We start from the raw sequence: 26,408 nt of genomic DNA, 5'->3' as shown, positions 1-26,408 counted from the left end.
TTACACTCCCATTGTATTTCATCTTCATGCTCCCCACACGGAGAGGGAGGGGTGGGTGGAAGATAATTGGAACAAGGTGAAAATGAGTGCTCATTAAATTGCAGACTACACAAGTACTCATTCCATGTGAGAGGGCTGTAAATATGACTTTTAATGAAGTTATGACATGCTTGCCAATAAAAGTCATTTACTTCACAGTATTACAGTTAATTATACACAGCTGGAGCCATTTTTTGCCCATCCCTTGTTAACTTTGCCTGGGCTCATTAACCCTTTCACAGCCCTGTGCTTGTAATACCTCCCATGCAAAAAGTATAGGTCAAAGAGGCTGCAGGAATTCTAGGAGTGGGAGTGTAGATACTGCAGAGAACCGCAAAAGTGCAAATGCTTCAGCTGGCAACTGAGTTGTGCATTCTGGAGAGCACAAACCTGTAGAAATCCACAACAGAAGCATTAAGGTATAAATGGAGAATGAATGAATGATAGTGGCATTGCTGTGGAGAGCACATACATCAAAGTCATCAGGACTGCAGTACATCTACAAGCAACTTTGCAGAACATGGACAAAGTTTTATCTATGGTGCAGTAAATTTCAAACAGTTCGTAATAGTCTCTTTTGCCATAAAACTACAATTTAATATCAAGTCACATCAGCACAAATATCTGTTTTCCCATAAGAAACCACCGCACTCTCTATATACTAAAAAATTGAATTTTCCCATACATGGAGGCACAACAGTTCAGTTTAGTTATTCACTGTTTCTTACTTGCTGGTATTCAGTCCTTTTGCAATATGCTAGTTGAGCCAATGTTCTGTCAGAAGCACACAGCACCCACAGGAGAGGGGCAGGCTTTTGCACAGCATTGCAGTGCAGACCTCTAAACATCCCTTTAAATCTCATTTGCTTCTCTGTTATTCAGGAGAGAACTTATTGCCTAAGCCATAAGCTTTACACTGTAGTTCCTGCAAGCAGAATATCTTATTATCCAGGAGGAATCCTCATTTGAATACCAGTATCAATTTCAGTTCCTTTAGTGCTTTGCCATTTGCAAGTAGAATGAGTTATCCATTGCTCTCCCAATTAAAGAATCAAGAAGTCAGCACCTTTTTTATAACAACAGGTCACTGATGACCACCCAGACTGTAATGAAAAAAGCAGATTCAGAATCCCACAGAATCCCAGAATTGTCTAGGTTGGAAAGGACCTTTCAGACCCTTCGAATGTTTACTTAAACACTAATCTGAGTTGAGACACTCTTGACTTGAATCTATAGATGAAATACTGGTGAAGTTAGTTATTTGCTTTTTGCTGCCCCAGAACTCTGAAGCCATCTTATGGAATCTGGGCCTGCTTTAGGTAGAACATAACACTAAAAGGTTGTGTTATTGACTCCAATTACTCTATCAATAGGACAACCCTTTTCATTAAACCCATTAACAGGCAAAAAGTCTAATCTAAGTAGCTGTCTTACAGCTAACCTAATAGTGAACAATAGAAGTTACATTGATGAAAATGAAATTGTCGTAATCAAGTTTAAATGAATCCTGTAAAGAAATTTTTCTTCAGAGCTGCCTTTTACTTCCCTTATCTGCATCATTCGGTTGGAGATGAACATGTTCCTGCTGCTGCCAAGACCCAGCAAATAAAGCAGAATGACAACACAATACCTAGCAGAAAGATTCACTTTTGTCTTGACTTTTATCCTTTGCCACAATAATTCTCAATTTCTTACTACAGCATATCCAGTTGTACAGAAAGCCATGACTAGAACCAATTCTGTAAGTTTTATCTTAAGATCACAGACTTGCTAAATGGAATATGCCAAGTGCTTTTGCTTTGTGCTGCCTAGCAACTTCTTAAAAATAAGCGCTATGAACAGGAGAGCTGCTATAGAAAAGCAGCCACCATTGCAGAGCATGGTTAACTCCCTTTGCAAACAGCACTTTTAGAGAGAGCAACAAGATTTTCTCTGCTTCTCACCACCTCACCTGTGGTAAATGAGTAGTATGAGACCACTGAGATGGCTCTGGCACATCAACTAGAAGAGATGCTAAAAGTCAGGTTTAAATAGCGCTGGTTAAACAGAGGAGTTATTGCATCTTATTGGGTGAGAAAATATTACCTAACTGGGCTTTTTGTCTGTCATGGAACACATAAAAGGTCAGGTTTAACCAGTCACAATCATCATCCTTTGAAGCTCCTCTATTTCTAGACAACCTCAGAAAATGAAGGCTAGCAATACAGGAGATGTTTACTTTAGCTGATAAAACCATACAAAATAGCAGTAGTAGTGTAAATAAATCACCTTTCCTTAACCTGCTGGCAGAAAATTCAAACCCAAGACCACTCTTCTAACCCAGGTAACACCCAGATTAAAAAAAGGACTCAAACTCTCCATGCAATACGTTATACAGCCTTGGCACTATATCATAATTTGCTCCAATTTGCTAATGAAGACTAATTATCCAAATAATTCCACATGACTATCTGTTCCTGACCACTGCAAATCATCCTGCTGTTCCTCAAAATCCTGTTTATTCCCTCTCCCTTGTCTTATTTTAAGCCCCTGACTGTTCCAAGTGCCTTTTATTTAAAGGGAAATTGGGTACCTACTGTGTAAATTTCTGCAGGGAGCCCTTTAATGTAGACTGTTGCAATTTTCTCCAGGAATACACTAATAATTAGAATGACTAGGGACTTGCACTTTGTTATCTAAGAGGAAGCAACAAAAACATGATGAAAACTTAAATAAGTCTACACAGAAAACAAAAATGAACTAGTGTGATGAAGCAACAGGGTCTTATTAAGCAGTAGTGGGCTGGAGAAGAGCTAAGGCCATAAATAAAGATCAGAGAAGAAAGGAGAGCAGAGACAAAAAATTAACTGCACGTATTAACTAGGAAAGCATCTCTTCCTCTGCCTCCATGGAGCTTCCACTACAGTGAGCAGGATTAGACACTGCCCCACAGCATTTGGGATTTATTGGTATTATTTCAACAGCTGGGAGAAGAATGGTGTATGTTGGCAAGTAGGAGATGACAAGGCAGGGCACAAAGAACACATAAGGAGGAAGAAATGGAAGGCCCTGAAAAGCATGACATAAGGATGGCATGTGGCTTATAGGGATTAGAAGCAGCACCTTGTATAATCAGTGAGCTGACCAAGTGATGAAGTATTATACAGCCCCAATTTTAAAACAGAAAATTTGTTATTTTTAATTCAGACTCATAGATTTACAGGTTGCATTTTCAAGGCGATTCCTGGTCAGCAATTTAAGATTTTGAATAGAATTAAAAGATCTCTCCATGCATGAAATTCAACAGCTAGATTCAAATTCATGCTCCATGTAAAGCCAGCATCAACTCCCCACCATCAATGACGAAGTCATTATTGAAGCAGTTGAGTCAAAATGTGGGCAGATGACTGAGCACACCTATGTATTAATATTTTTGTATTGACAGTCCATCCCAAGAGACTACTTGCACCTTAGCACATTGCCCAGATCAGACTGCAGCTATATTCAACTATTAGTTAGACCACTAAAGAAAGAACCTGCATTCCAATTATTATCTTATTCCAGAAGCAAGTGCAAGAATGACCATTCTTAGCATTCCTAATATATATAGCACAGAAGCAGGCAAAATGGCTGTCATGCACGCAAACTGATACATAGCTTGTTTAGGAAGTCAGGAAAGTACTGTCTTGGTCAAAAGGCAACTGTATGAAGGCTAGTACTCCAACACATATCCATTACACTTCACAGCAATCAGTTACAGGCATCATAGCTGCTATTTTCTTCTTTATGGAAGGCTTTTAAATCTACTTTTTCAGCTTCAGGCATCACTACCCAGATAACTAGGCTGTAGATTGCTTTCAGGTGAGGCCTCTTCCAACCTATTAAAGCTCTAGTTGAGTGCAGGAGAGCATAATTAACAAAGAAAGCAAATAAGGCCATGACTCACTATCCAAGTTATTAGAGAAATCATGAGGCAGACACAACTATTTCTGCCCTTTTCTTGACCAACACCAAGAAGCCAACAGTGAAATATTAATTAGAGAAGGAGCTAAAACTTGCAAAGATAAAAACTTTAGGAATCATGTTCTAATAGCCAGACTAGTTAAAAAGCAGAATACAATATCTAGGGAGTAACGCTTAATCTGTTGGATCTCTATCCCTTTGGAGTTTTTTAAGGAGAGATTAGAAAAAACATGTGAAGAGTGTTAAATCTTGCTGATGCTGCCTTTGAACACATGACCTCAGGAGACTCCTTTCAGTTCTGTTTTTCTGTAATTGCATGTTGTGGAAGGCTCTGAAATTCAGGCGTTATTGAAAGACAAATGTAAAGCTTGAGAGAGTGCCTGAATATGAATATACCATTTCACTCCACCCCAGAATCTGGGGAAGCGATTACAAGATCTCATGAGCATAGTCATGCTAGCTTACTACCACAAAACCTCAAGTCTCACTAGCGTTGTAGTGCCTTGTTTTAACTATTTAAGCAATCTTCCTTTCAAATTGTAGCAAGGACTCTGCAGAAAATGTTATTCTATAAGAAAACTCAAAGACCTGATAGTTAATACATCATATGTTACGCAGCACAAGCTTCCCTTCTCTGAAACATCCTTAGCATTCAGAAAGTGGTCAGAGGACAGAGAGAAAATAACTCTCCTGAATTCAAATAACTGATGCCTGAGAAAACCAAAAAGGGAATTAAGAACAATTAAACATAATATACATAAGAACAAGAACTTCAATAACGCACAGACCCACAATACCTGAAGAGAGCTAACGTATAAACAGCCCAGCAAACACTGAGACAGGTAACAAGGCAAGGCCAACAATGCTTCATCCAATAACCCAAGGAGAGGACTGAAGGCCCCCCACACACCTCAGCCCAAGGAAGGGGTGATGCTGCAGGACTGGACTTAAATAGAGCTTCTGGGCCAACAGGAAGCAGGTGTGTGGGCGGTGGGGCAGGAGAAATAGAGCGGGGCAGGCAGGGCTCTGGCTCACTCTGGGGCCTGGGGGGGCAGTGGGGCAGTGCTGGGCTAGGGGCTTGTTTGGTTAGTTTGTTTGTTTGCTTGCTTTTTTTAACTTAGGAGGTTTGTTTGTTATTTTTTTCATTGATTACAAAATACCAGCCTATGCAGCATACATCTTTCTGCAAGTAAGGTATTAAGGTTAAAATTTTCATTCGGTACAAGGGAGAATTAGAACTAAGAGGAATCTCTTTAGTAAGCAGTGATTCTTTCTTGGATGGTAGGTCTTCAAATATGACCCTTTATTTTCTAAGTTAATGAAGTAATTATTTTAGCTAAGCAATATTTGTAGATTTTAATCCTCCTATGCTGAAGTAGGTTTGTCTGATAGAAGTGATTGTTTGCAGTAGCTATATTTATGATTCAGCATCTTACTCTTCTGTGAAAGATTTATGCTGAAAAGACTTTTCACTCACAGAGAATGTATGCTCTCAGTTTCTCTGTTCCTAGCCGCTTGCAAGATTTGGGTTCTGTTTTGGTTTTTTTCTGTATTCTCTAGGTTTGCTGAAGATTGCATGTTAGTGGCAAAGGCCTCTCATTACCTATGGCAGTCTGGAAATTAGGGTAAGTTAAATGTGTCACACTGCAGTTGAGCAGGAAACAAAAGGAGGAAAAAAGGAAAAATCTACTTCAGGAAGCTTTTAGTCAGTTTGTGTGGGTGAATGTGGGCAGATAATGTAATGGAAAAGCAAATATGCTGTTAGAAGATTTAACAAGTTTCTTTTTCAATAAGGGGTGACAGTTTCATACCACTAACTCACTGTGAAGAGCAACTCAACAGATATTCCCAAAAAAGATACCTTTTTTCTTAAAAAAATTGCTTTCTTACCTATTCTTTGAGCTTTCCCCCTTTAAAATTTTTTATTATGGTAATAGTTCTCCTATTATTCTCTCACTTTTTATTCAAAGCTTTTCACTTAACTCCTGTTTAAAGAAAAAAGACCAAGTCTCCATAGTATTATATATATAATATAAGTAAAATAAAACCAGTAAAGCTAAGAGTTGGCTTCCAAGGTTCTTTCTTTTTCAGTTATTACAATTAGGAATTACAGAATGATATTAATGATGTGATGCTTCAGTTAGTGCCAACATGCATGTTAATAAATACGTCATTTGGCTGCTTCTATATATGTAATGGTCTTTTCACAGCACTGCTCCATGTAGGCTCCCTCAAGCTGCTGCATTTTGACCTCCTCAGTTTGGAAGGGCACAAGATGGGCCTCCCTTCTCTTCCTTTCTCATCTAATACCTGTGAAGGTTTGCTGCCCCCATGCAAGTCTGGAATATACATTCACTGTCCCAAGAAATGCAGTTCTTCTACTCTCAATTGGAGCCCTTGAGGTACTTGTCCATCACCTTTGTGCTCCTCCTGTTCAGTTTCACTCATTAAGCCCTCTGAGTTCCTGTTTATTAACACAGCACCAGGGAATGGCACTGGGATGCTTGCGAGGCGCGTATTCTGCAGAGTGGCAAGAAGCAGGGAACTAGCTAGATATTTATTTGAAAGAGTTAAAAAGATAACTTCACATACCAGCATTTAAACGATCTCTGTTCAGATAACTGCTCTTCAAGCAGTTCCTCAGACTCCTCCATATTTTGAATGAGGATTACCCACCAGGAAATAAAAATCTAAGTAGGTGTAGCACTCAAAATAAAATAAGTCTAGTCAAATAAGCCAGGATGGCTCATCTGCCATAGAGAGGTGTGTGCTTCCAAATAGGGGAAAAAAAATTATCAGACTGAGATGAAGGCTTTTTGGAGGGTGCATAGTTAGATCACTGGTTATCCTTTTATCCTTAATAAGTGATGCCCCTTATTTCAGTATTTATGTATCAGTGGGTAACTGTATAACTTCCTGCATCATGCGATCAGGATGATGAAGGGCACACAACACTGTCATGGTTGAGCACACCTCTAAATCCGTTCCCAAGTCCAGATTTGCCTACAGCACTTACAAATTCACTCTGGACAGAATTTGTGTCCTTCTGTAACAGATGAAAAAAAAAAAGAACAATTTTTCTCACTTTAAAACTACTCCTCGATAAAACTCTATTTTTAAATATTCACACTATATATTACTATAAGAAAGAATATTTAAGGAATAAAAATATTAAGATCTGCAATGAGCCATTCTGACTGCTACAGAATTCTTTGGGGCCACAGAAAGAAGGAAACAGAAGTAAGATTTTGAGGTTATTGACAATTTAATTTGTTTGATTCCTAATCCATCTGCAGATTGTGTTATTTTAGATGCTGTGTCTTATCAGGCTTCCTAATCCTTCTTCAGAGGAATTCAGGGAGGCTTTTCAACCAGGTGTTCTGGAACTTAGATGGAAACACAGATTACCAAGAAAGGCCTGATCCAAATCACATCGAAGTGTGGGTATCCAGAGGAGCAAAGACCAAAACAGACCCCTATTCACAGTCATCCAAGTTCAATTTTGAGAATGCTGAGTTTTAATTTGGCACACAGCAGGGCGCTCAGCCACGGAGCTGAAGTCTGTGCGGGGAAGTTAGGGCTGGCTGGCATCTGCTGCGCCTCAGCTCTGGCTGTTAGAAAATGAAATGCAGTAAGGAAGGAGAAAGAGAAGCGCAGTAGAGCTGCATTTCCAAATGTGCCTTACTTGCTAGTTTAGAGCTAATAGTTTTTAAGTCTCTTCCAATTGAGAGGTTTTCTTTTTGGTTTCAGAGATGTGGTCTTCACAATCAAATGTGTAGACATTTTACTTAGGCTATTTGCAAGAACTTCCAAGTTAAGATGAGAGGATGGCTATGGCTGCATTTTAAAAATCTATGGAAATTTTCTTAGAATCTTATTTTATGAAGAAAAATACGTTCAGAACATACTTACACCCTAAGCCAAACCAGGGGACAGTATACTATGATCCACAAGAGACTGTGGGACAGTCACAACCTCAGGCACGTTGTCTACAGGCTCTGGCTGAAAATTTACTTAGGTGTCCCCATAAGTGTTACTGAAATTGGAAGAGCTGATTTCAGAGACATAAACCTGGCTTTGAGATGCTAATGTGCTTTGAAGATAGCAGTATTTGAACACCTTAGAGTCACTTTGTGGTGGGACATCAAGGGAATGATGCTGAGATTGGGGGTGTATACATTTAGTTTATCTTCTTCACAGCAGTAGCACTTATTTTTGGAGTTTAATTGCAGACTATTGCAGAGTAGAGATCACTACTGTAAATGTGTTCTCTGCACTGAATACTTAATAGTAATAATAATAATTAACAGTAGAGACATGCAAACAGTTTTCATTTAATAGTAGAGTTGACTGCAAGTGCTTCCATTGTTGAGAGTTTGTCAGAGCTCTGTACTTTAATTAAAGGGAACATGATGCTAGTAAAAAAGTTTTGGACTGACAACCCCTGAAAATGAATTCCTCTGCTTACCTGCTAACAACCAACAGCTGCAGCTGCCTAAGTGCTACTTCTGGAATAAATCTGGGAGGAGCAAACTCCAAACTTATTTGGGGATATTGCTTGTACGTTCCAGACATTGTTCAAAATGATGTAAGGATGTATGCGTAATTTAATCAAGAGGTACAAGTTTTGCATTACAGACTGAGCTTTGGGAGACCTGGGGTTTAACTCCTATTCTGTGACTTGCATGTTAAATGACTTTGGAAAGTAAAGTCACTGCTGCTTCCTGGAAAGTTCAGGACACTTGGCACTTCCAGGGTGCCCTACTTCAAACCCAAGTAAGTCAATTTCTAAGAAAAACATGAAACAGTCTTAGTTTCATGATTCACTGTTATGAATAACTAACTTCTGTCTTATGGTATATTTCAAGGAACTGCTCAGCCTCATACTACAGACAGCTCTTTGAGCAACACAGCAAGATTTTGGAAACATGGGAACTGAATTTAATGTCAAAATCCTGGGAAAGCCCACTGGAGTTTTGTAACTTGTCTGTTCCAGCCAAATTCAGAGCTTGAGCCTTAAAAAGTGCATTGGTACAGCTCTTTTAGTTGAAGACGTTTGGGTTTGTTTTTAACTAAAACATTGAATCTATACCCTCCTAGTTAGGGAAGACTAAAAGGTAGTTTATACAGGTCTATTTTTATTCGTGCTACAGGGGAATAGCAACGCAGCAAACCCATCTTTATTCTGCTCTATCTTTATCATTTTAGTCATACCAGTAAAGTGGTGTGAACAATCACATGAATTCTGACTCAAAGGGTCCCAGACTGAACCTGGAAAATGTTACAGCTTTGCTAATTTCCCAGCAAATGATCAACTAAAGGTTGTAGCAGCTGTGATAAGAGGATTCTTGTTTACAACAACATCCCAGATAGCCTGCCTTTGTTCTAATAGCACCTTTTTCATCTTCAGTCCAGGAGTCTGTCATAGCAAGGCACTATAAATTACTGCCACAGCATGCTCCTTACCACCTACAGCCTTTCTGTGGCGATATATGACCCATAAATCTTACTGACATTCTTTTCCATGGCTCTTTTAATGCTCTTTCCTTTCTCTCCTCCCTTCATCTCTCCCATTTCTCCCCCTCTTTGCTGTGAAGAAGTCCAAGCGGTTCCACCAGAAAGAAAGAAAAAAAAAAAAAAGGCACAAAACAGAATGTAATCAGATTTTGTGGGGAAACCTGAAGGTGAACACAGTAAGAAATCGAGTGACTTTGGATAGAGTCCTACTTCTTTAAGTACTTTGAACCTAGGAATTGCTAAAGGGTTTGGCAATGACAATAAGCTCTTTAATAGATTTTCCTAGTAATTCAGTTCCTTACAGATTTCTTTCCAGAGATCACTCAGTGTTCTGAGTAGCCACATGTTCTAAGGGAAATGGAATTATATTAACGTTTTGGAATAACTGTATGTCACTGAGGTAAACTTGGTCGGTGGGCAAGTGATGAATCTTGCCTCTAGAGGTCCATTTTCAGTTTCAAACAGGGTAACTCACAAAGAGGGATATATATACACACAAAAGACTACAGGAATTAATTTCAGCGCATTTAGATTTAATAGATTCTCTCCAAACTACTGGCATTCTCTCAGCAAAGAAATTGCTTAAATGATTTATATAATAATTTCCTCTCAAATCTTCTCATTGGACAATTTGACAATATCACAGATATATGTTTCCATTATTTCTTATTTCATTATTTATTTTGCTCTTTGTTCTGTTACATTTATTCTATTTAGACAATAACACCTCTGTCAACTGCAGTTTAATTGGTATCTAAGGCCTAGTCTGCATTTACATTTTACTGGAATAATAATGTTGGTAACGGGTATGATTTTTTTTATAAAAGAGTTATGCTGCTATGAACTTCTTGGTGGATGCCATGAGGTTAGTATAAAAGTGATTTATACTGGTTTAGTTCTTCTCCTACTCTATGGTAATAACTATCTAATTATAAAGTATGTTTATACTGACACAATTGTATCCACAATCCTGGTTTACTTTTTCATTCTTCATTTGTCTTAATGTAAATTCTGCCGGAGGAAAATGACACATGCACACACATACACCCACAAGCAAGATCATCAAAGTCCTGAAAAATCCATTTGGTCGAATTCATCAGAAGATAATTCTGTCCCTGGGGCTTTAATCTCTAAAGAGCAAGATCAGTTTGTGGTGATCGTAACTGCTTGATTTGCATTACGGCAGTACTAAAAGACTCCCACAGTGCTTAAAAAAAACACCATTTATGGAACTTCCTTGAAGAAAATAGGATCAATAGCACAGTAAGGTGCTAACTTGCTGTTACTTAAAATACACACCAGATTTATTTAACCCTTAAAGCTCTACATACAGCAGATGCAATAAAACTCTTAAATCAGACTGTCTTGATAAAGGAATTACAGAGCTGCGACACAATTCTGTGAATAAACAAAGCCCTAAACAGATGGCATACAGGGACCTGATAGTCTTTTCTTTTTTTCCTTTGTAATATGCTCCTCATTAGCTATCACCTGGAACATGGTGCTCTAATTCTGGACCTCCCAGTACTTAAAAGACACCGACTACGTGGAGTTACACCAGGGGCACTGGGATTTTTAAAATTCTGTTAGAGAAAATAGGGCTTAGAAGAGGGGTTGGCCAGTCAGGGGAAGGGTTTGTGCATGTTTCAAGGCCACCACTGTTGATGCCAGATCATAACAAGCCCTAGGGATGGTGGCAAGGCCTGTGTTGCAATTGTGAGCCCCTGTTGCTGGGTGTAAATCGGGGAGAGGGGTCCCTCAGGCTCGTTACCAGCCTCACCTGTGGCAGGGAGGAGGAGCTGGCACACAGCTGGGGCAAAGCTCCGGTGATAGAAACCTGGGCTGCTCCTAAGGCCTTCGTGGAGGTCTGGCCTCGCCGCAGTGGCAGCGTGCAGGGAACAGCAAGGTGAGTCACCCTCTGGGTGAGCAAATACAGAACTTTGCCTTTGCTCTGCTGATGGCAAAAGGTGCTGCTCCCGGGCTCTACCTGAGCCGTGCTGGGGCCGCATGGCGTGGGGGGCTCTTGAGGGAGCCGTGAGTGGTTCATGGGGGGTCGGTCGGTGGCCTGAGTTGTGGGTCCGGCCATCTCGGCCACAAGGCTGGGCCTGAAGGGGGGCTAAACTGCCGTGGGGGGCTCTGGTAAAACCCTACCAGCCCCCGGTGCGGAGGAGCAAGGCCGACGCCGCAGAGATCTGGGGGGGAGGAAAGAGAAATAAAACCTGAACAAGCTGAGTGAGCGTTCTGACCTTAAGGTGTAGCGGGGGGAAGCGTGTAGCTGGGGGAAGCCTTCCCGCTGGGCCGGGGCGCCGGCCGGGCTCCCTGCCGCAGGTGCCGGCGCGGTGATGGCCGTTAGTGACCGTTAGTGACCGTTACCGGCCGGCTGCGAACACCTGCCGCCTGCGCGCGCGCGGAGAGGGGCGCGCGGGGGGGCAGGAAGGTTCTGGAAGAGCGGGGCCCGCGGCGCTGAGGCGGAGCCGCTGCCGGGGGCGGAGCGCGCGGTGAGTGGCGCTTTATTTACTATTATCTCTGTTTGAAACCCAATTTGGCGACTTTTGGAGGGCAGGGGCGTTTTGTGCTGAGAGTTCTTGTCATCTGTAACTCGAGGAGAAGTTTTTGAAGTATTAAATGTGCGCGTTTACTTCTTTTTTTTCTTTAATCGGTGGTCTGCTTTGAAAGCCAAGCCTGTTGTTGTGAAGGAAAAAGGAAACCTTGTCTTAAAAGCACCAGGTATTTTCAATTATGTAATAAAATGCAAACTTGGGGGGAGGGAAAAACCCCCAAACTTGTTCATTGCTCACAGGCTTGGTAAAAGTGTGGTGGATTTTTAGCCTCGTTGTTGGTGATTTGGAAAGTTCAGTGGATTCCAAGCAGATCAGTTAACTGAGGTGATGTGACCGAGATAAATAATAAAATGTAGTTAATTCCTGTAGTTAATTTTTTTCCTTGTGGGAGGAAAAAAATAATAATTGGCTGTTGTTAAAGGATAAATAAAATGGCCCTTAGAGGAGGATCTGTGAAGGACACTAATATTCGTGGGCTGTGGGGGCCTGGGGAGCAGATCCTGAGTTTGGGATGCTGGAGTTTTGTGCAAGGAATGAACACAGCAGGTGTGAATTACAGCTTAAAGAGCACACAAAGTGAACAGCCTTGGGCAGCTCCAGCCATTAGTGGTGTCTACACGTTCAAGTGTACATGTGTTTTATTTGAGATCCTTTCACTTACGCTAAGTGAAAGTCAGCCGAGTCCATCAGCTTGCTGCAATATCCCACAAATGGGCCTTGTCTCTTGCTGGTGTGGGGTCCTTTGGCTGTTGGTCTCGTAGAAGAGGTCAGTTTCCCGTGTGGTTTGTTGTTCCTGGTGTCAGTTTCAGGAGCCTGTGCTGGAGGGGGTCAGTGCCATTCAAACTGCATCCAACCCCCTGCGCTCAGGTCATCCTATTCTTGTTTGTTTATTTGTTTGAATCTGGTTAAGTCTCTCACTCCAGATTATAAACCACAACTGGACGAATGCTTGAATAACAATGCAAGTAGGGTTTTCTGGTACTCTGTCTAAGAGGGTTTATAATTATGTTCTGATATCCTTGCAGTCTGGTATTAAGATTGAAGAAGGTGAGCTACATAGACGAAGCGCTGTGGTAACTTTTCATCTCCCAGAATAAAGACAAAATAAAGGGATTCTAGTAAAAGTTACTTGAATTGCCCTTAAGCCATACAGCATGATCTAATTCTAAGATCATAAAAGGGAAATCCTCCTTGAGGCATGCCCACAGTAGAGAATTGGGAGATGAGGAATCCTCCTGTCGCCTGCTATGGGGATGTCAGTGGAGGATGGGAGTAGAGCTATGGCTGGTCTCCTGGTCCCCCCCTCCTGTGCCAGCAGACAGGCAGGGAGACGCGTGGTCCTGTGTGGTCTCTGTTCAGTTCCTGTATTTGATGGGGAGGAAAATCTGCTGGGATCTGGCTGAAGCTGAATAGCAAGAACACAAGAGAGCTAAAGCCCTTCTGAGGTGCCAATAGGACAGCAAATCAATATCGCTCTTGTTCAAAGAGCAGAATGAGCAGAGAGTTTAGAGTGAAACTAATGGGAGGGCCAGGAAAGAAAAGCCTCAGCTGCCGTTGCCATGACAAATAATGACAAAAAATGACTGAAGCATTTTAAAGGTAATGTTGCAATAAAAAATATCATGTGGGTTGCTTGGTTATAATTGGGCTGGGCCCTGTCAGCACTTGTTAGGGCTGAGAGCAAGTGCTCTGCAAGATGCATGAGCCGTGTGTGCACTGGGTGATACGCAGAGGGGGAGATAAAGCTGTTGTAAAAAGGCCCTGAATTTAATTTATCTGAGAACTTTTTTTTTTTTGGAAGGGGGTGTGTGTTTGGTTTTTTTCCCCCAACTAGAATTTGGGTATCTGTTTCTGTTCCTTCCTTTGTTATTCTTGTAGCATAGTGTTTTGGGAAGTTACATTGCCTTTCTGTCTACCTGGCTTATTCATCTATAAAAATAGAAGTAGTAGGACTTGGCAATGTGAGTGTGAGGGAGTGAAACTTAGTGGGGGAAAGAAAGGAGGTGGCAAACAGCTGCTGGCACTTGGTGTTTCCCCACTGTGTGAAAGAGGATGAGGGGTGAAGGGTTCCTCAAGACTTCAGTTGTGAGGTTTAATTATATGAAGAGTTGCATTTGAGTGTTGCAGGAGTCCTGCAACAAGTATAACCAGTTGCAATAATTTCTGTGCGTATACGTGTGTTTTCTCTTCTTTCCATTCAGCCCCATGAATTTTAGATGTAGTCAATGTGGATCCTTTCTCTCTTAGGTTCTGATCTATTTCCAAGCTCAAGTCTTGGCTTTGTAACATTCTCAGGATGCAAAGACTTTTGTTTTGTTGTCTCTGAGGAGCATTCTGAGATGGATTATTTATGGCTCCTTGAAAAAATACGATATTTAAAAAGAAATAAAAAAGGCAGCTAACTACTGTTGTCTGTCATACAAGTCTTCCCTGGTTTTCTGCTCCATCTGCAAGAATGAATAGCTTTAAAATAGCTCTTGCAAAATATTGGTCAGTTTTTGTGTGCAACTGTGTATGTGTGTAGGTGTGTACATGTGTGAATGTGTACACTGCAACATGAGTATTGGGAAGATGCCGAAGGAGCCCTGTTGTGGGGTTATGTTTTTTTAATAGTCATGCCTATTAGTTCAGTTAGATGCTAGTTAGGCTGGAATTAGGTTGCTTTGGCCACCATAGCTTTATTAAATTCTCTTTGCTAGTCACCTTTGTAAACTGCTTCCCATAGGACAGTGTTTCTAGAATAAAAAATGAGCATCTGTCTGTACTGGGATTGGTTGGACTGCTTAAAATTTTAGACAACATTTTTTTCAGTAGGACAAAGGCATGAATGTTTTGTATTCAAATACTCCTATGCATTTGGGGAATTTTTCCCTTCTTCAGTCATTCTAAATAGATTGTAAAAGACCTGAAGGTGTCTCATATTAACAGGCTTGATTTTAGGCATTGTACAAATACTAATAGCTAGTAGTTTCTTTTACAGTTTCAAAACCCATACTTTTTTCTGTGAGAAACACGCTGAATGAGTTAGTACCAATTTCAATGCGAAAAATAATCCAGTAGTGTAGGAAGTCCATGATTTTAATACTCTACTGCTCCCATTGGCCTGTAATGACCACAGGCTGTCAGAATGTAATAATTCCAATGGGGAGTGACGTTACAGCAATAACAGTATATGTGAAGGCATCAAACATTCATGGCCATATCTGAGGCTTTCTAGTCCATAAACCTTCTCTGAACTCAAGTAATAGAGTTAGCAAAAAGATAGAGCAACTGTTCGTCATAAATGTGTGATATTGATAGGCTTCGTTGAAACGTTATAGTGTATTGGGTACATTGGGATAATTTGGTCTATTGTATAATATATTAACCAATACCCAACAGACCTAAAATTTTGGCTTTTTCCAGTCTCTTTCTTCTGTTTTGAGCATAAGCACATTATTTGGTGCAAAATTTTTTCTGATTTGTATTCCTTTTAGAACATACAGGATTTATTTAACTTTGTAGCATCATCTCTTTGCTATCCTACCTGAAAATGCACATTCTTATATTTACTTTCATTTACAGAATCTTCAGGAGGACTTCCTTGTGTCTATGCTAAGGTTTAGTTAATCTTGTATGTTCAGTGTGTTAGTTGTCTTTCAAATAATGTTTGGACTGTATCTGTTAGCACATTTACTTAATCTATTATATGCTTTAAATGGAACATTACCTGACCTGAAGTTTTCTGCAAAGCCATTTACACAATTCCTCACCCCAGTCAATTACAATTATATTCTCATAATCCACATGCTGCTGAATTTTCAGAATGTGGGGTGGAGCCTGTGTGCTGTAGACCAATAGAGAACATCCTGTACAACATTATGTGCTGGGCTTCCCTCTCCCTTGTAAATGGATGTTATAGGGGTCAGGAAATACATATGGACAGTGCTATTTATTAAAATGGATGTAATGGAATCCTATAAAGTGAGCTTTTCCTTCAAGTTTTGCCAGTGAAAAGCCCAGTGAAGTCAGCGGAACATGTGTTCTTACAGGCTTTAAAAGATTTTTCAGATTGTGCCTGTAGGAGAGATATGACAGACTGTGCTACAAATTGTTCTCATACAACAGGACATTTTGGCAGTGTTCTAGACAACCTTGAACAAGCTTCATCAGAAAAAAAAGGTCGAATTATAACGTAGTGTGGAGTTTTGATGCTGCCGTGTTTTTTATTACCTTTTGAAAGAACTTGGGAACCCCTGCTGAAACTATTGCTTAATTGAGTCTCCTATCTTTGCAGAAAAGGATAAGAGATTGACTTTAAAGGGATTCAAATCTTTTCCTTATGAAAATACATCTGTCTTTTTTTTTTTTAAATTCAAAGAGCTCTTTGCAAAAAGCTTGGATACTTGGTTATTGCTTCTCTGCCATTGTTTTTGTATCCTATGTCACTACTAAAATGTGATTTAAATCTCAAATTGAGGACTTGCTTTTACATTTAATCATGAAAGGTATGTGAGGACATCCTGTCTAAAGATTTACTTTGTCTCAATGTGTGTTTTTCTCCTAGCTCATGATATTTTTTCTGCGGTGTTACAGTGAGCCTAGTCTAGAGTAGAATTGTTTCTTTCTAACCAGATCAGTGTCAAACTTCTGTGAACGTGTTCACTGAGAGTAAATTCATCTTTTCAATGATGCTTTGAGGTGTTTTTAAACAAATCCAACTATTACATTCTAAGCTACAACATCAGTCTTTTAAATTATCAGAGTTGATAGCTAGTACATACAGTTGTAATTTGCTTGCAACTTCACGTTGTTGTGATCTTCCTTTCCATCCTTTCTGTGTCTGATCCACTCTCAGTACTTCCTGTAAATTAATTGGTGACCTCTTTGAGATAAGAACTTGCCTTAGTAAGAAACTAATGTTGATCAAATTACTCTTGTCTCCAACAGTTGCTATTTCTAAGCTCTTAAATGATGTGCAAAAAACCCTAAGATGACAGTTAGGGAATATGGAGCTGTAGGGGAAAAGTTTCCTCCTTCTTGCTTCTTTAACCTAAAATAATACTTAAATAGATACGACCTCTATTTAAAATCTCTCACAGCAATTACAGCCATGTCTCTGGTTGGCTTGCAGTGCTGAACGTGTCCTGCAAATTCAGGACTCTGTGCTATAATTTCATCTCTGGATATCAATAGCCATGCAATTTAACAGCAGTGATTCTGAGCCATTTGCAAGGACAGAACAAGAGGTTCTGTTGGTCAGGGTGGTTGACAAGGTCACTATGACCCAAGTTAACGTTAACCATGCAGGAAAGTAGTCGGCTTGATAGAGCAGTAATTTCAGGTGATCAGGCAGTAATAAGGTCTTAAACCATTCCGGTCATCTAGCATACATTACTCCAAATAAAATAAAATGGAGCCACAAGATTTCATAATGCAGGATGAGTAGGTTCTTCGTGGCCAGGCCTCTGCTTACAAGCAAGGGAAATTCTTGAATTTTACTCGTTAATCTTGTAGGTGTTGAACCTCTTCGATTGCATTTTCTTTTTTCTTCAAAATTAGATCTTTAACATACAGTTTATTATACTTAAAATCAGCGTTTAGGCTTATACAGTTCCTGTGTCTGTCTACTCTCCTGCGTGCTGCTGGGTATCAGCAGAGTCATTCCAGTCCAAATGACATGCCAGCAAAGACAGGCGGAATGGCTGGGATGCTCTTGGGAAGCTGCAGGCAGTTTGGATCCAGCCAACACTCCTACCTGGCGTAACTTGGTTCAGAAGGTGGAGGAAGCAAATGACTTTTTGTTGCTGTCTGAGAAATATATGACAAAATATTTCACTCAAGCTCACCTGATCTTACTGAATTGCTGCATGAACAAACACAAATCAAAGCTGACAAGGTTGACTCTTTCTTTTCTAAGCTTTGAAAATAATGATGCATCATCCCTGTAACAGTACAGCACTCCTTCCAATTGCCCAGTCTTTCATACTTGCATACCTGCGTCCATGCACTGAGGATTTCTTTGAGTCTCCTCAGCGGCATATCTGTCACCCTCCAAACTAAAAAAGACAAAAAAAGGGGGGTGGTGGTGGTGGTGGTGGTTTGAGAATGGTCCATGGCCCCAGACCAAACAAAAAAGCTTTACACTGTGTAAGTTTTCTAGGGGGTAGAAAAAAAAAGTAGGAAGGAAGGATCTTGTGAAAGAGACTTCATAAATATCTGGGGTTTGTTACATACAAAAAAGTAACATTGTTGCCTTTTAAAAAATGTCCTTTGTATTTGGATACTTATTTGTAAAGTGTTTGTAAGCATGGTGTTCCTGCTGGGTTGTTTCAGAGGTGCTCTTTGGGGGCTGGGTGGGAAACTGACCTTCCAGCCTGAGTAAGGGGCACAATGTACTAGTTCAAAGTGAACTCTGTACCCATGGGCTCTCTAGCACCTAAAGTCAGATTGTCAATACAATTAATTTATCTCTTAATAATTTTTTGAAAACTCAGCCACTTCTATTAGCTACCAGAGAGAGTTGAACTGTGCTTCACGTACAGTGCTTCCTCAAATCCCTTGTGGGAATACGACTTAGAGGATAAGGCCTGTTACAACACCTAGAGGAGTGTGTGCCTATCTATTCACTGACTTCAGTGAACAAAGGTTGTGGGTTCTTAATTAGGCCAGCTCAGCGGCTATTAGTATCATACTGGTTCTAGCTGAATGCTTTTTAGAGGTATAAGTTAAAGGGCTTTACCACAAGAATCAGAGTCAAACCTTTACTATTTAGAGTAGGTGTTAAATTTAATGACCCATTCTGTGGCCCTGTTCTATCCTTTAGCCGCATCACACCACTGCTATAATAGTCCTGTGCAAAGGGCAGGCTGCTCAAGGAGTTCAGGCTTTGAAGTTAAGCAGGAACTGTTGACTGCTTTAGATAAGTGTCCTTGACAATCTAGTGCTTTTTGTAAATTGGCATTGCTTTGGGCTCAGAAGGAGTTTTCCTTTTTAGCAGTTTGTCATGTCCTAATGTATCCTGATCAGGAAGCACTGCTGAGCTGTGCTGTAAGCTGCAGAAGGACTCGGAGTTTCTGTTTTATGGCAGTGTCTGTGTTGTGTTAATAGTTGCCTTGGTCTGCCCTAAAAATTGCACTCGACCAAGGTTTGTATTATAGAGCAGAGAGGAGCTCGAGCATGCTGCCCAGGAGGCATCGGGCTATCTGAGATCCTTGCATCCCTAGTGCATGATGTTTCCCACATCTTAGCAGTGCAGTCTGATTTGAAGGCGTTTTGGTGAACAGGTCTTGCTCAAAGCCTTGTTGCCTTGCCGGAGAACTGGAAGCCTTGCTCTTCCTATGTCATTCACAGGGCAGTCTCTTGTGTGTGTACTCTTAAACGTAAATTGTGGTGCTGAATGTGAATTACATTAAATATTGCACCCTATGCCTGTCTAAGCTTCTAAGCATTACAGTGGTAGACCATGTGTGTAAATAATTTATGAAAAAACATTGCATGGATTTTAAGTCTTACCCTTTTGGCATCTGCATTTTCATCTCTGAATGTTATTTGTGTATTACTTGGCTGTGATAAATTAGCTTTTTCGTGAATTGGTTATGGTGGATTTTTAGGAGAAAGCAGAAGTAGCTGTTACTCACGTAAATATGCAAAACTTTGCTGGTAACAAACTAGAAAAAAAGGCTAATTAGTGTAATTACTGTCATTATAATTCTAATTTAACTGCATAGACTTGTACTGCAGCAACATCAGAGCTGTCACATTTGCAAACTGCATAATTATATGTATTAAGTTCTGTTTCTGTTGCATCCAATATATAAAATGGGCTGCTACCTTAAACTGCTCCAAAAAAGAAGTCAAAATGCCATTAAAGGGCTGACTTAATCTCCTTGATTTTTCTGATTGCCAGTGAAAGATGAAACAAAAAGCTTGTCTAAATTATTATCTTTTAAAAATATACTTGATAAAATTCATAAATAGGTGGTGAGCTGAAAATAACAAATCTGAGTGTACATGTATAAAATTATGTCTGCATCTCTAAATCCTGCTGCCTTGTACTTACTGGGAGTACCTGTCTTCCCCTGAGTACCAGAGATCCCGTACCACACAGTTCCATAGTGAGAGTCCTCACCTACCTGTTAGGGAGCAGCTATTGCCAAAGAGGATGATCTGAGAACAGTCTTGTTGATGCCATCTGAAACTTTTTTGGGCAGGTCATAGCATATAGAGTAACGTCAACTATGAAATCCTAAGTGACTGCAAGTGCTGCATGCTAGATTAAACTTTTAGAGCCTTCTCAGTTACTTAGAGCATTTCGAGTTTACGCAAACCTGGAGGGAGAGGTGGGTGTTGTCAGTGCTTTGGAAGATAGGATATAACTTGAAATAATTTTGATTCATTGGGAAGATGTCCCAAGAATCAGTAAGATGGCATTTAATGAGAACAAGAAGAAAGGAAGAAGCAAATACATGGTTTTGTAATGTGGAATAATTAGTGGGATGGTAGAGGATGTGGTATTACACACTAAGCAAGTCAAAATGGGATTCAGCTGCAGGAAGGCGAATGACATTTTTGGATATTTGACCCTTATCACATGTGAAATGCAGGAGGTCATTATTCCGGATCTGAATTAGCAGCTGAAGATCTAACTCTTTTATGCACTGAACTACATAATGGTTTTAATATCTATCATACAGATGATGCAGGTGCCAATTTAATCCAGCGTGGTCCGTGCACAAGAGTTATGTCTTGATCTTCTGGGGCTTCTCTGAAAATGAGCTTGTGTGCTCTGAGGTTGTGGGTGTGGTTTGTGGTTTTGTGGGGTGTTTTCTCTTCTTTAAACCTATACATCACTATAGTTTGCTTCATAAACAAGTGTTGTGTTGTTCATTTAATGTATGTGATAAGAATGGCAGGATACTTCAAGGTGTCAAGCTTTGTTTCTTTCATAAATGTATAAATCTTTGCAAAGTTTCATGTTCCTGGTTCGTGTACTCTGTGTCCATAAAATCCTAAACCTTACTGGTCTTGACGACTCATCTAATGATCTTGGATAACCCAGCATTTGGTATAACCTGAACCGAATAACTTAACCACCTACGCAAGACAGCATTGCAAATGATCAGCATGCAGGAACGATGATTCAGTGCCTCTGATGATCAGGATATTAAGTATAATGATAATTTTAAATAACACATTTTGATGTTGCCAAGTTTTTTTAGTTTTGTAAAGCTTGGAAACTCAAAAATAAAATCTGAAAGTCCCACTAATACTGTGACTTCAGTTAAAAAAAACGAACTGGCTTTTAATTCTAAACTAAATAATTCAAAGCTTGTCAAAGAATTTCAAGAACTAGTACTGCTGTTACTTTTTAGAAGAGCACCTATCAGCGTAATAATATATTTTAGCTGCGTATCTAACGTGCAGTTTTTGGATAAGTGCATATTTAGGTGAAGTGAGAACTTAAAAATAGTCACAAAGTCTTTCTACCTCAGTCAGAACCTGCTGTAAACTGCAAAATTAGTTTGTTTTTCAGGCAGCATTTCCTTCTTTTCATTTCAGTCTTCAGTCTTCAGTGCTGTCTATTTCAAACTTGTATTTATCACCAAAGTGTGTGGGCAGTGATGGTGACACTTTTTTGCTTGTCCAGTGTTCCCTGTGTAATGCACTTGACTAGCAAATAACACGGGCATAACTTGCCCCAGGACTTCGAAACAAAATCCTCCTGCACTTTGAAGCTGTTAGGAGACCTGAACGCAAGGTTACAGCTCTCATCAGGATGAACAGAAAACTTAAATAGGAACAGATACAAATTTTGACGTGACCCAAATCAAATTTTCATTTGCAATACTTTAACTTGGTTTCATTCCCTCAGACCGTGACATGTAGCACACCCTTTTTGAGCCCCCAACCCTCCTTCAAGAGACTGAGAAAGGAAGTCTCATAGGATGCACTTACTTAATATGTATTTATGCTTCTGGAGCACTCTTGACAGTTTGTTTTCTCCCCCTTTCTACATAAAAAATGAGTTTCTTTTGTACTGCTCAGCATTGTGTTATGAATATTAATCCAGAGGGTTTATTTTTGTTATTCTAAATCTGCCCATATCCTTTGTAAGAAGAAAAATGGGACATAATTAATCTCTCTGTTAATCTTGATATTTGCATGGAACAAGTGAAACAAGCTCTTCAAACCACTTGCTCCCCTCTTAAGAAGTATTTACACTGCAGTTCAGAGGGAAACTCGAGGGCCTATTTATTTATTTATTTTCATCATCTAAGATTCAATACACACTGTGGGAGGCAAATTTCCTAATTCCCGGTGAGTTTTATCTGGTTCACTGTAGTGGTTGAAAGATGACTTCAAAAGTATCTGCAGAAGAGGAATGGGAAGTTACCAGATTTGCAAATGCAGCTCATTTAATAAAACACGTAGGTGATGCTGTACAGCCTGGGTCTCAAAACGCAGCAGACCAAGGTGTGTGTTGAAACTGAGTTCGGGGTTACTGAGGATCTGCGTTGGCAGCAGTGGCAAAGGGGACTTGGATACTTTTAATAAGGAGATGTGTGCTGCAGGATAAAGCCCATAATTGCCTGGAGATTCATCTGTTGGGTCCAAAGTTTGTCATAGAAATACTGGTAGCTGGGGACTTCGTTAAGTTCAGCTCTGCCACACACCCTTATAGAGTAGGACCTCAATTCCTCTGTGTTTTGTTTGCCTCTTACTAAGGTAGGGGAACGCTAATGGCACATATTTCACGTCTTAGTATTTGTATACTTTTGTATTCATTGAACCCTGGTTTCCCAAGGCAAAGCCACCTTGTTTTGGGCACTGTATGTTCTAGTTGCTGTAATGGACACAACAGAGTAGCACAAGCCACTTCAGAGATCTTTGTGAAATTTTAATAAGCATCACATGGTGTGAAGGAATTGAAATTTGTTTGATCTTTTGTTGCTTTTAACAAAAGAGCGACGGGGGGAAAAAAAAAAGCCAATTAAAAGAAGGGAAGAATCTATGCTGTATGTAAATCAATGGTTTTGGTACAACCATGAAAACACTCACTGGGTCTTTTTCTCATGTTGGTCAGCAGGTTTTCTTTGCATTCTGGTAGTGCAGTCTGCTCAGTAGAGACAGATTATTTCAGATCATTTTTTCAGAGGTTCCTATGTACAGTGTATAATCAAAAATCCCATTATTACACAAAGCCACAGTTTTGAGAGCACGTAAATTAAAGTATCTGTCTTGGAGGACGTGGTGACAGTGTACTGTGGCTGCTGACACCTATCCTTTAGTTTGCTATAATACTGACTTTGTACTACACATGAACGTGCCAGGTAGAAGTGGGGCAGAATGGCTGCCAAGTGGTAACTTTGGCAGAGCATAGAAAATATTATGAGTCCTGTGATTCAGCCAAGGTTGTTGCCTTCTTACGAACACATGCTATCAGTTGTTCAACTGGGAAATCTCACTTAGTCTTCAGTGAACACTAAGGGTGCTGTTGCCTTCTAGAGACGTGCAGCAAATCCATCTGCAGAGAGCACAGTGAAGGGTTAAGCTTGTCTCTAGGGTGACCCACCACCAGCTGGCAGCAATAGAAGTGTACCTTGTGCCAGACAATGCAATGCCATTAGTAGGTACAATTGGAACAATTGTTTTCGAAGACATACCCTGTATATTTAAAATTTGTGAACCGAAGTCAACTCTGGTGTCTGACTTCAAAAGGCTTGTGATGAGGATGAGCTTGGCCCTCCATCTGAAAAATAAATTGGAGCAATATTGAATCTTTGGAAATGGTAACCCTGCTTTGAAGGCTCCTGTTTTATGAAAGGTGCTTTGAAGGTATTCATTCACTCTGAAATGAATTCATGCTATTCATTCTGCCACTCACAGAATAAGATATAATAGCAGTCAGTCATGATTGCTGTCATCTATCAACAGTTCATTACATGCCAGTTAGACTGAGGATACAGCATTTGTGAAAAGTATTACTGTGTGCATCTTGAAGAGAAAAAGCCAGCAACTTTATATGTAAAGATACTGAGCTTGTTCCTCTGAAAGACCGGTCTGATGTGTTGAATGTTTTTTATGGAGTGAAGCTGCTGATATGCTGAACAGAAAAACTGGTAGAAAATGTTGCTGCTCCAAGGATTCAATTTACCCCAGTTGAAGATCAGGCTGGTTCTGGACCGTTTTACCCCATATGGTGTTTTGCTCTGTGTAATGACTCACACCAGTACAGGGTAGCTGTGAAACATAAAAGGAAACCAGTGTTTTACACCCGTTTTACACTGACCAGATGTGAATGATATTCTTAGCATAATTTTCCTTAGAAGCTCATCTCTTCAGAATGAGTCTGCCAAATTGCTGATACGTCTCCTCTGCTGTTGCCTCAGGAGCTCAGCCAAATATCCGTTAACTAGGTAGGGAGATGGGAGCTGCCAGCTTGATGTCGGGGATTTATTTACAAAGGAAGTTGGACGCCTCTTGTTGATAAAATGACTTTTTAGTAAACTGATAGTGTGTGTGAATAGAGAGGCTCAATGGTAGAACAAATAGTTAAGTATTGCGCTGTAAGCTTTACCTATTTGGACAGTTGCACTAAGTTTAAAAGGGACCTGTATATCTGCCTAGCCCAATTTTCCATTTGTACTTGCAGTATTAAAATCTGAGTAGGAGTGAAGTTGACAAGAGGAACTCCCAGATAGCAGTCACTTCATGCACACATTTCCCATTTACAAATAATTTTGCTATTATTTAGGAATGATGTGAGTGTAGATCCTTAATGCGTATGATAGGACTGGTAACTGCATGGAAAAAGACTATAAAAAGCAATATCTAACACTTAGGTAATCATTTTAATCGGTCTGTCTCAAAGAACAAGATCACTATTGCTATTACTGTTTCACAGGTAGGGAAACTAAGAAGAGAATTACTAGGTCTGACTGCAGACACTTGCTTTTGCAATTGGTCAAGGAGCATCCTTTGACTTAAAAACAAACAAAAAAGCAACTTGTAATGTGACCCTTTTTAAAGTACAGCGATGCTAGAGCACCCTAAGGCTGACAGCTGATCTCTCCTGGGCCCCTTCTGCTCCATCCTCATCAACTCTCAGCTCATTCAGCTTTGTACTTTTTTACGTTCAAGGCATGTGCTGTTTTTACTCATCTTCTTGCAGTTGTTGTATACGCTGGCTCTATTTACTCAAAAGAGTTTCCTGTTTTGGTAATGTATAGCCAGAATTATAACAAACAGTGGGGAGTGTTGGCTGTGTGTAACCTCTATTTCCTCTAAATGGTTACAGGAATATTGCTCTGTGTAACTTAAAGTATTGAGCAGTGTTTTTAATATGGTTTTAATCCTTTCAACAACTTCTCTGTAGATTAAAGAACATGGGAAATAATAATATACAAACTAGAATGGACACCTTAGCTTGGAGCATAATTTCTCCCAAATCTCTGAAGAGTAATTGAGTTAATAACTAGTTAACTACTTGCTAATGCGTAATTTTCTCACTTAGACAAGTAAATTGTAATTAACACATATGGCCTAAAGATACATGCAGGGGGAAAAATATCTAATTTTCCTTCCTTTTTTCCCAAGTATGGATAGATTAAAATGTCCTGTTTTGTGGGAATTACATTTTAATGAACTCTAATATGCACAGATCCCTTTAACAAAGGCTTTTTTATCAGTTCTTTTAATTGTGAGGATCAGCTTGAAGCAAAAGGGCTTGAAAAGCTTTGCATTTAGGAAAAAAGAAAAGGGGGGGGAAGGATCGCCACGACTATATTTGGAAATAAAAGCCTTAGGAAGATATTTAGACTTTTTTCATCCGCCTGTTAAATGTATGTAGCCCTTGTGTTTCCCTTGTGTTTAGGTCAAAACTTCACAAACATCAGCTAATCAACATCATTATGAGGTTGGAGGAATATTTAAAGCAGAAATTGATGTGGGGTGCAGAGGTAGTGACAAGGGTGGTCCTTAAATCTACTTTTCTCTCTGTTGTTTTTATGGAAGAGGCTTGATACCCACTAATGTACTAGAACAAGCACGCATCCTGCTGAAGAAAGCTCAAGAGCAGAGCTGTGTAGAGGACACGCTGTCTGGGTATTTTTCCATCATTTTAGTTGCGTGTTTTGCATGCTTTTGCTAGTAATAGCAAGTGCTAGAGAGCATGAAATTGAAGCGGTGTGTACCTCTGAAATACTTGTCCATTTACCCGTCCCAGATATCTTAGTGGTGTTGCTTAGTGCTACTGTCTGGTTTTTTGGTTTTTCAGTGGAAGAGAGGTCTGTTGGGATTCTTGTTTTCAAAGCAGAAAACCACATCTAGAGGACTTCCGCAGCCTGGCTAATAGATTATTATAAAAAG

At 40.0% G+C, this 26,408-nt stretch overlaps 1 protein-coding gene across 1 annotated transcript in view; it reads right to left on the bottom strand.

The window, feature by feature from the left end:
* The window catches only part of KCNU1 (potassium channel, subfamily U, member 1), a 79,762-nt gene extending 68,178 nt beyond the window's left edge, over positions 1–11,584 (bottom strand). Inside the window, 1 exon segment of the mRNA XM_014958400.1 lies at positions 11,486–11,584. Coding sequence (XP_014813886.1) covers positions 11,486–11,584 — 99 coding nt within the window.
* Between the last annotated feature and the right edge of the window lie 14,824 nt (positions 11,585–26,408).

The sequence above is a fragment of the Calidris pugnax genome, unplaced genomic scaffold, assembly GCF_001431845.1.
Source record: "Calidris pugnax isolate Ruff unplaced genomic scaffold, ASM143184v1 scaffold280, whole genome shotgun sequence".
In the NCBI taxonomy this organism is placed as follows: domain Eukaryota; kingdom Metazoa; phylum Chordata; class Aves; order Charadriiformes; family Scolopacidae; genus Calidris; species Calidris pugnax.
The sequence above is the reverse complement of the archived record's forward strand: the minus strand, read 5'-3'. Positions and strand labels throughout refer to the sequence as shown.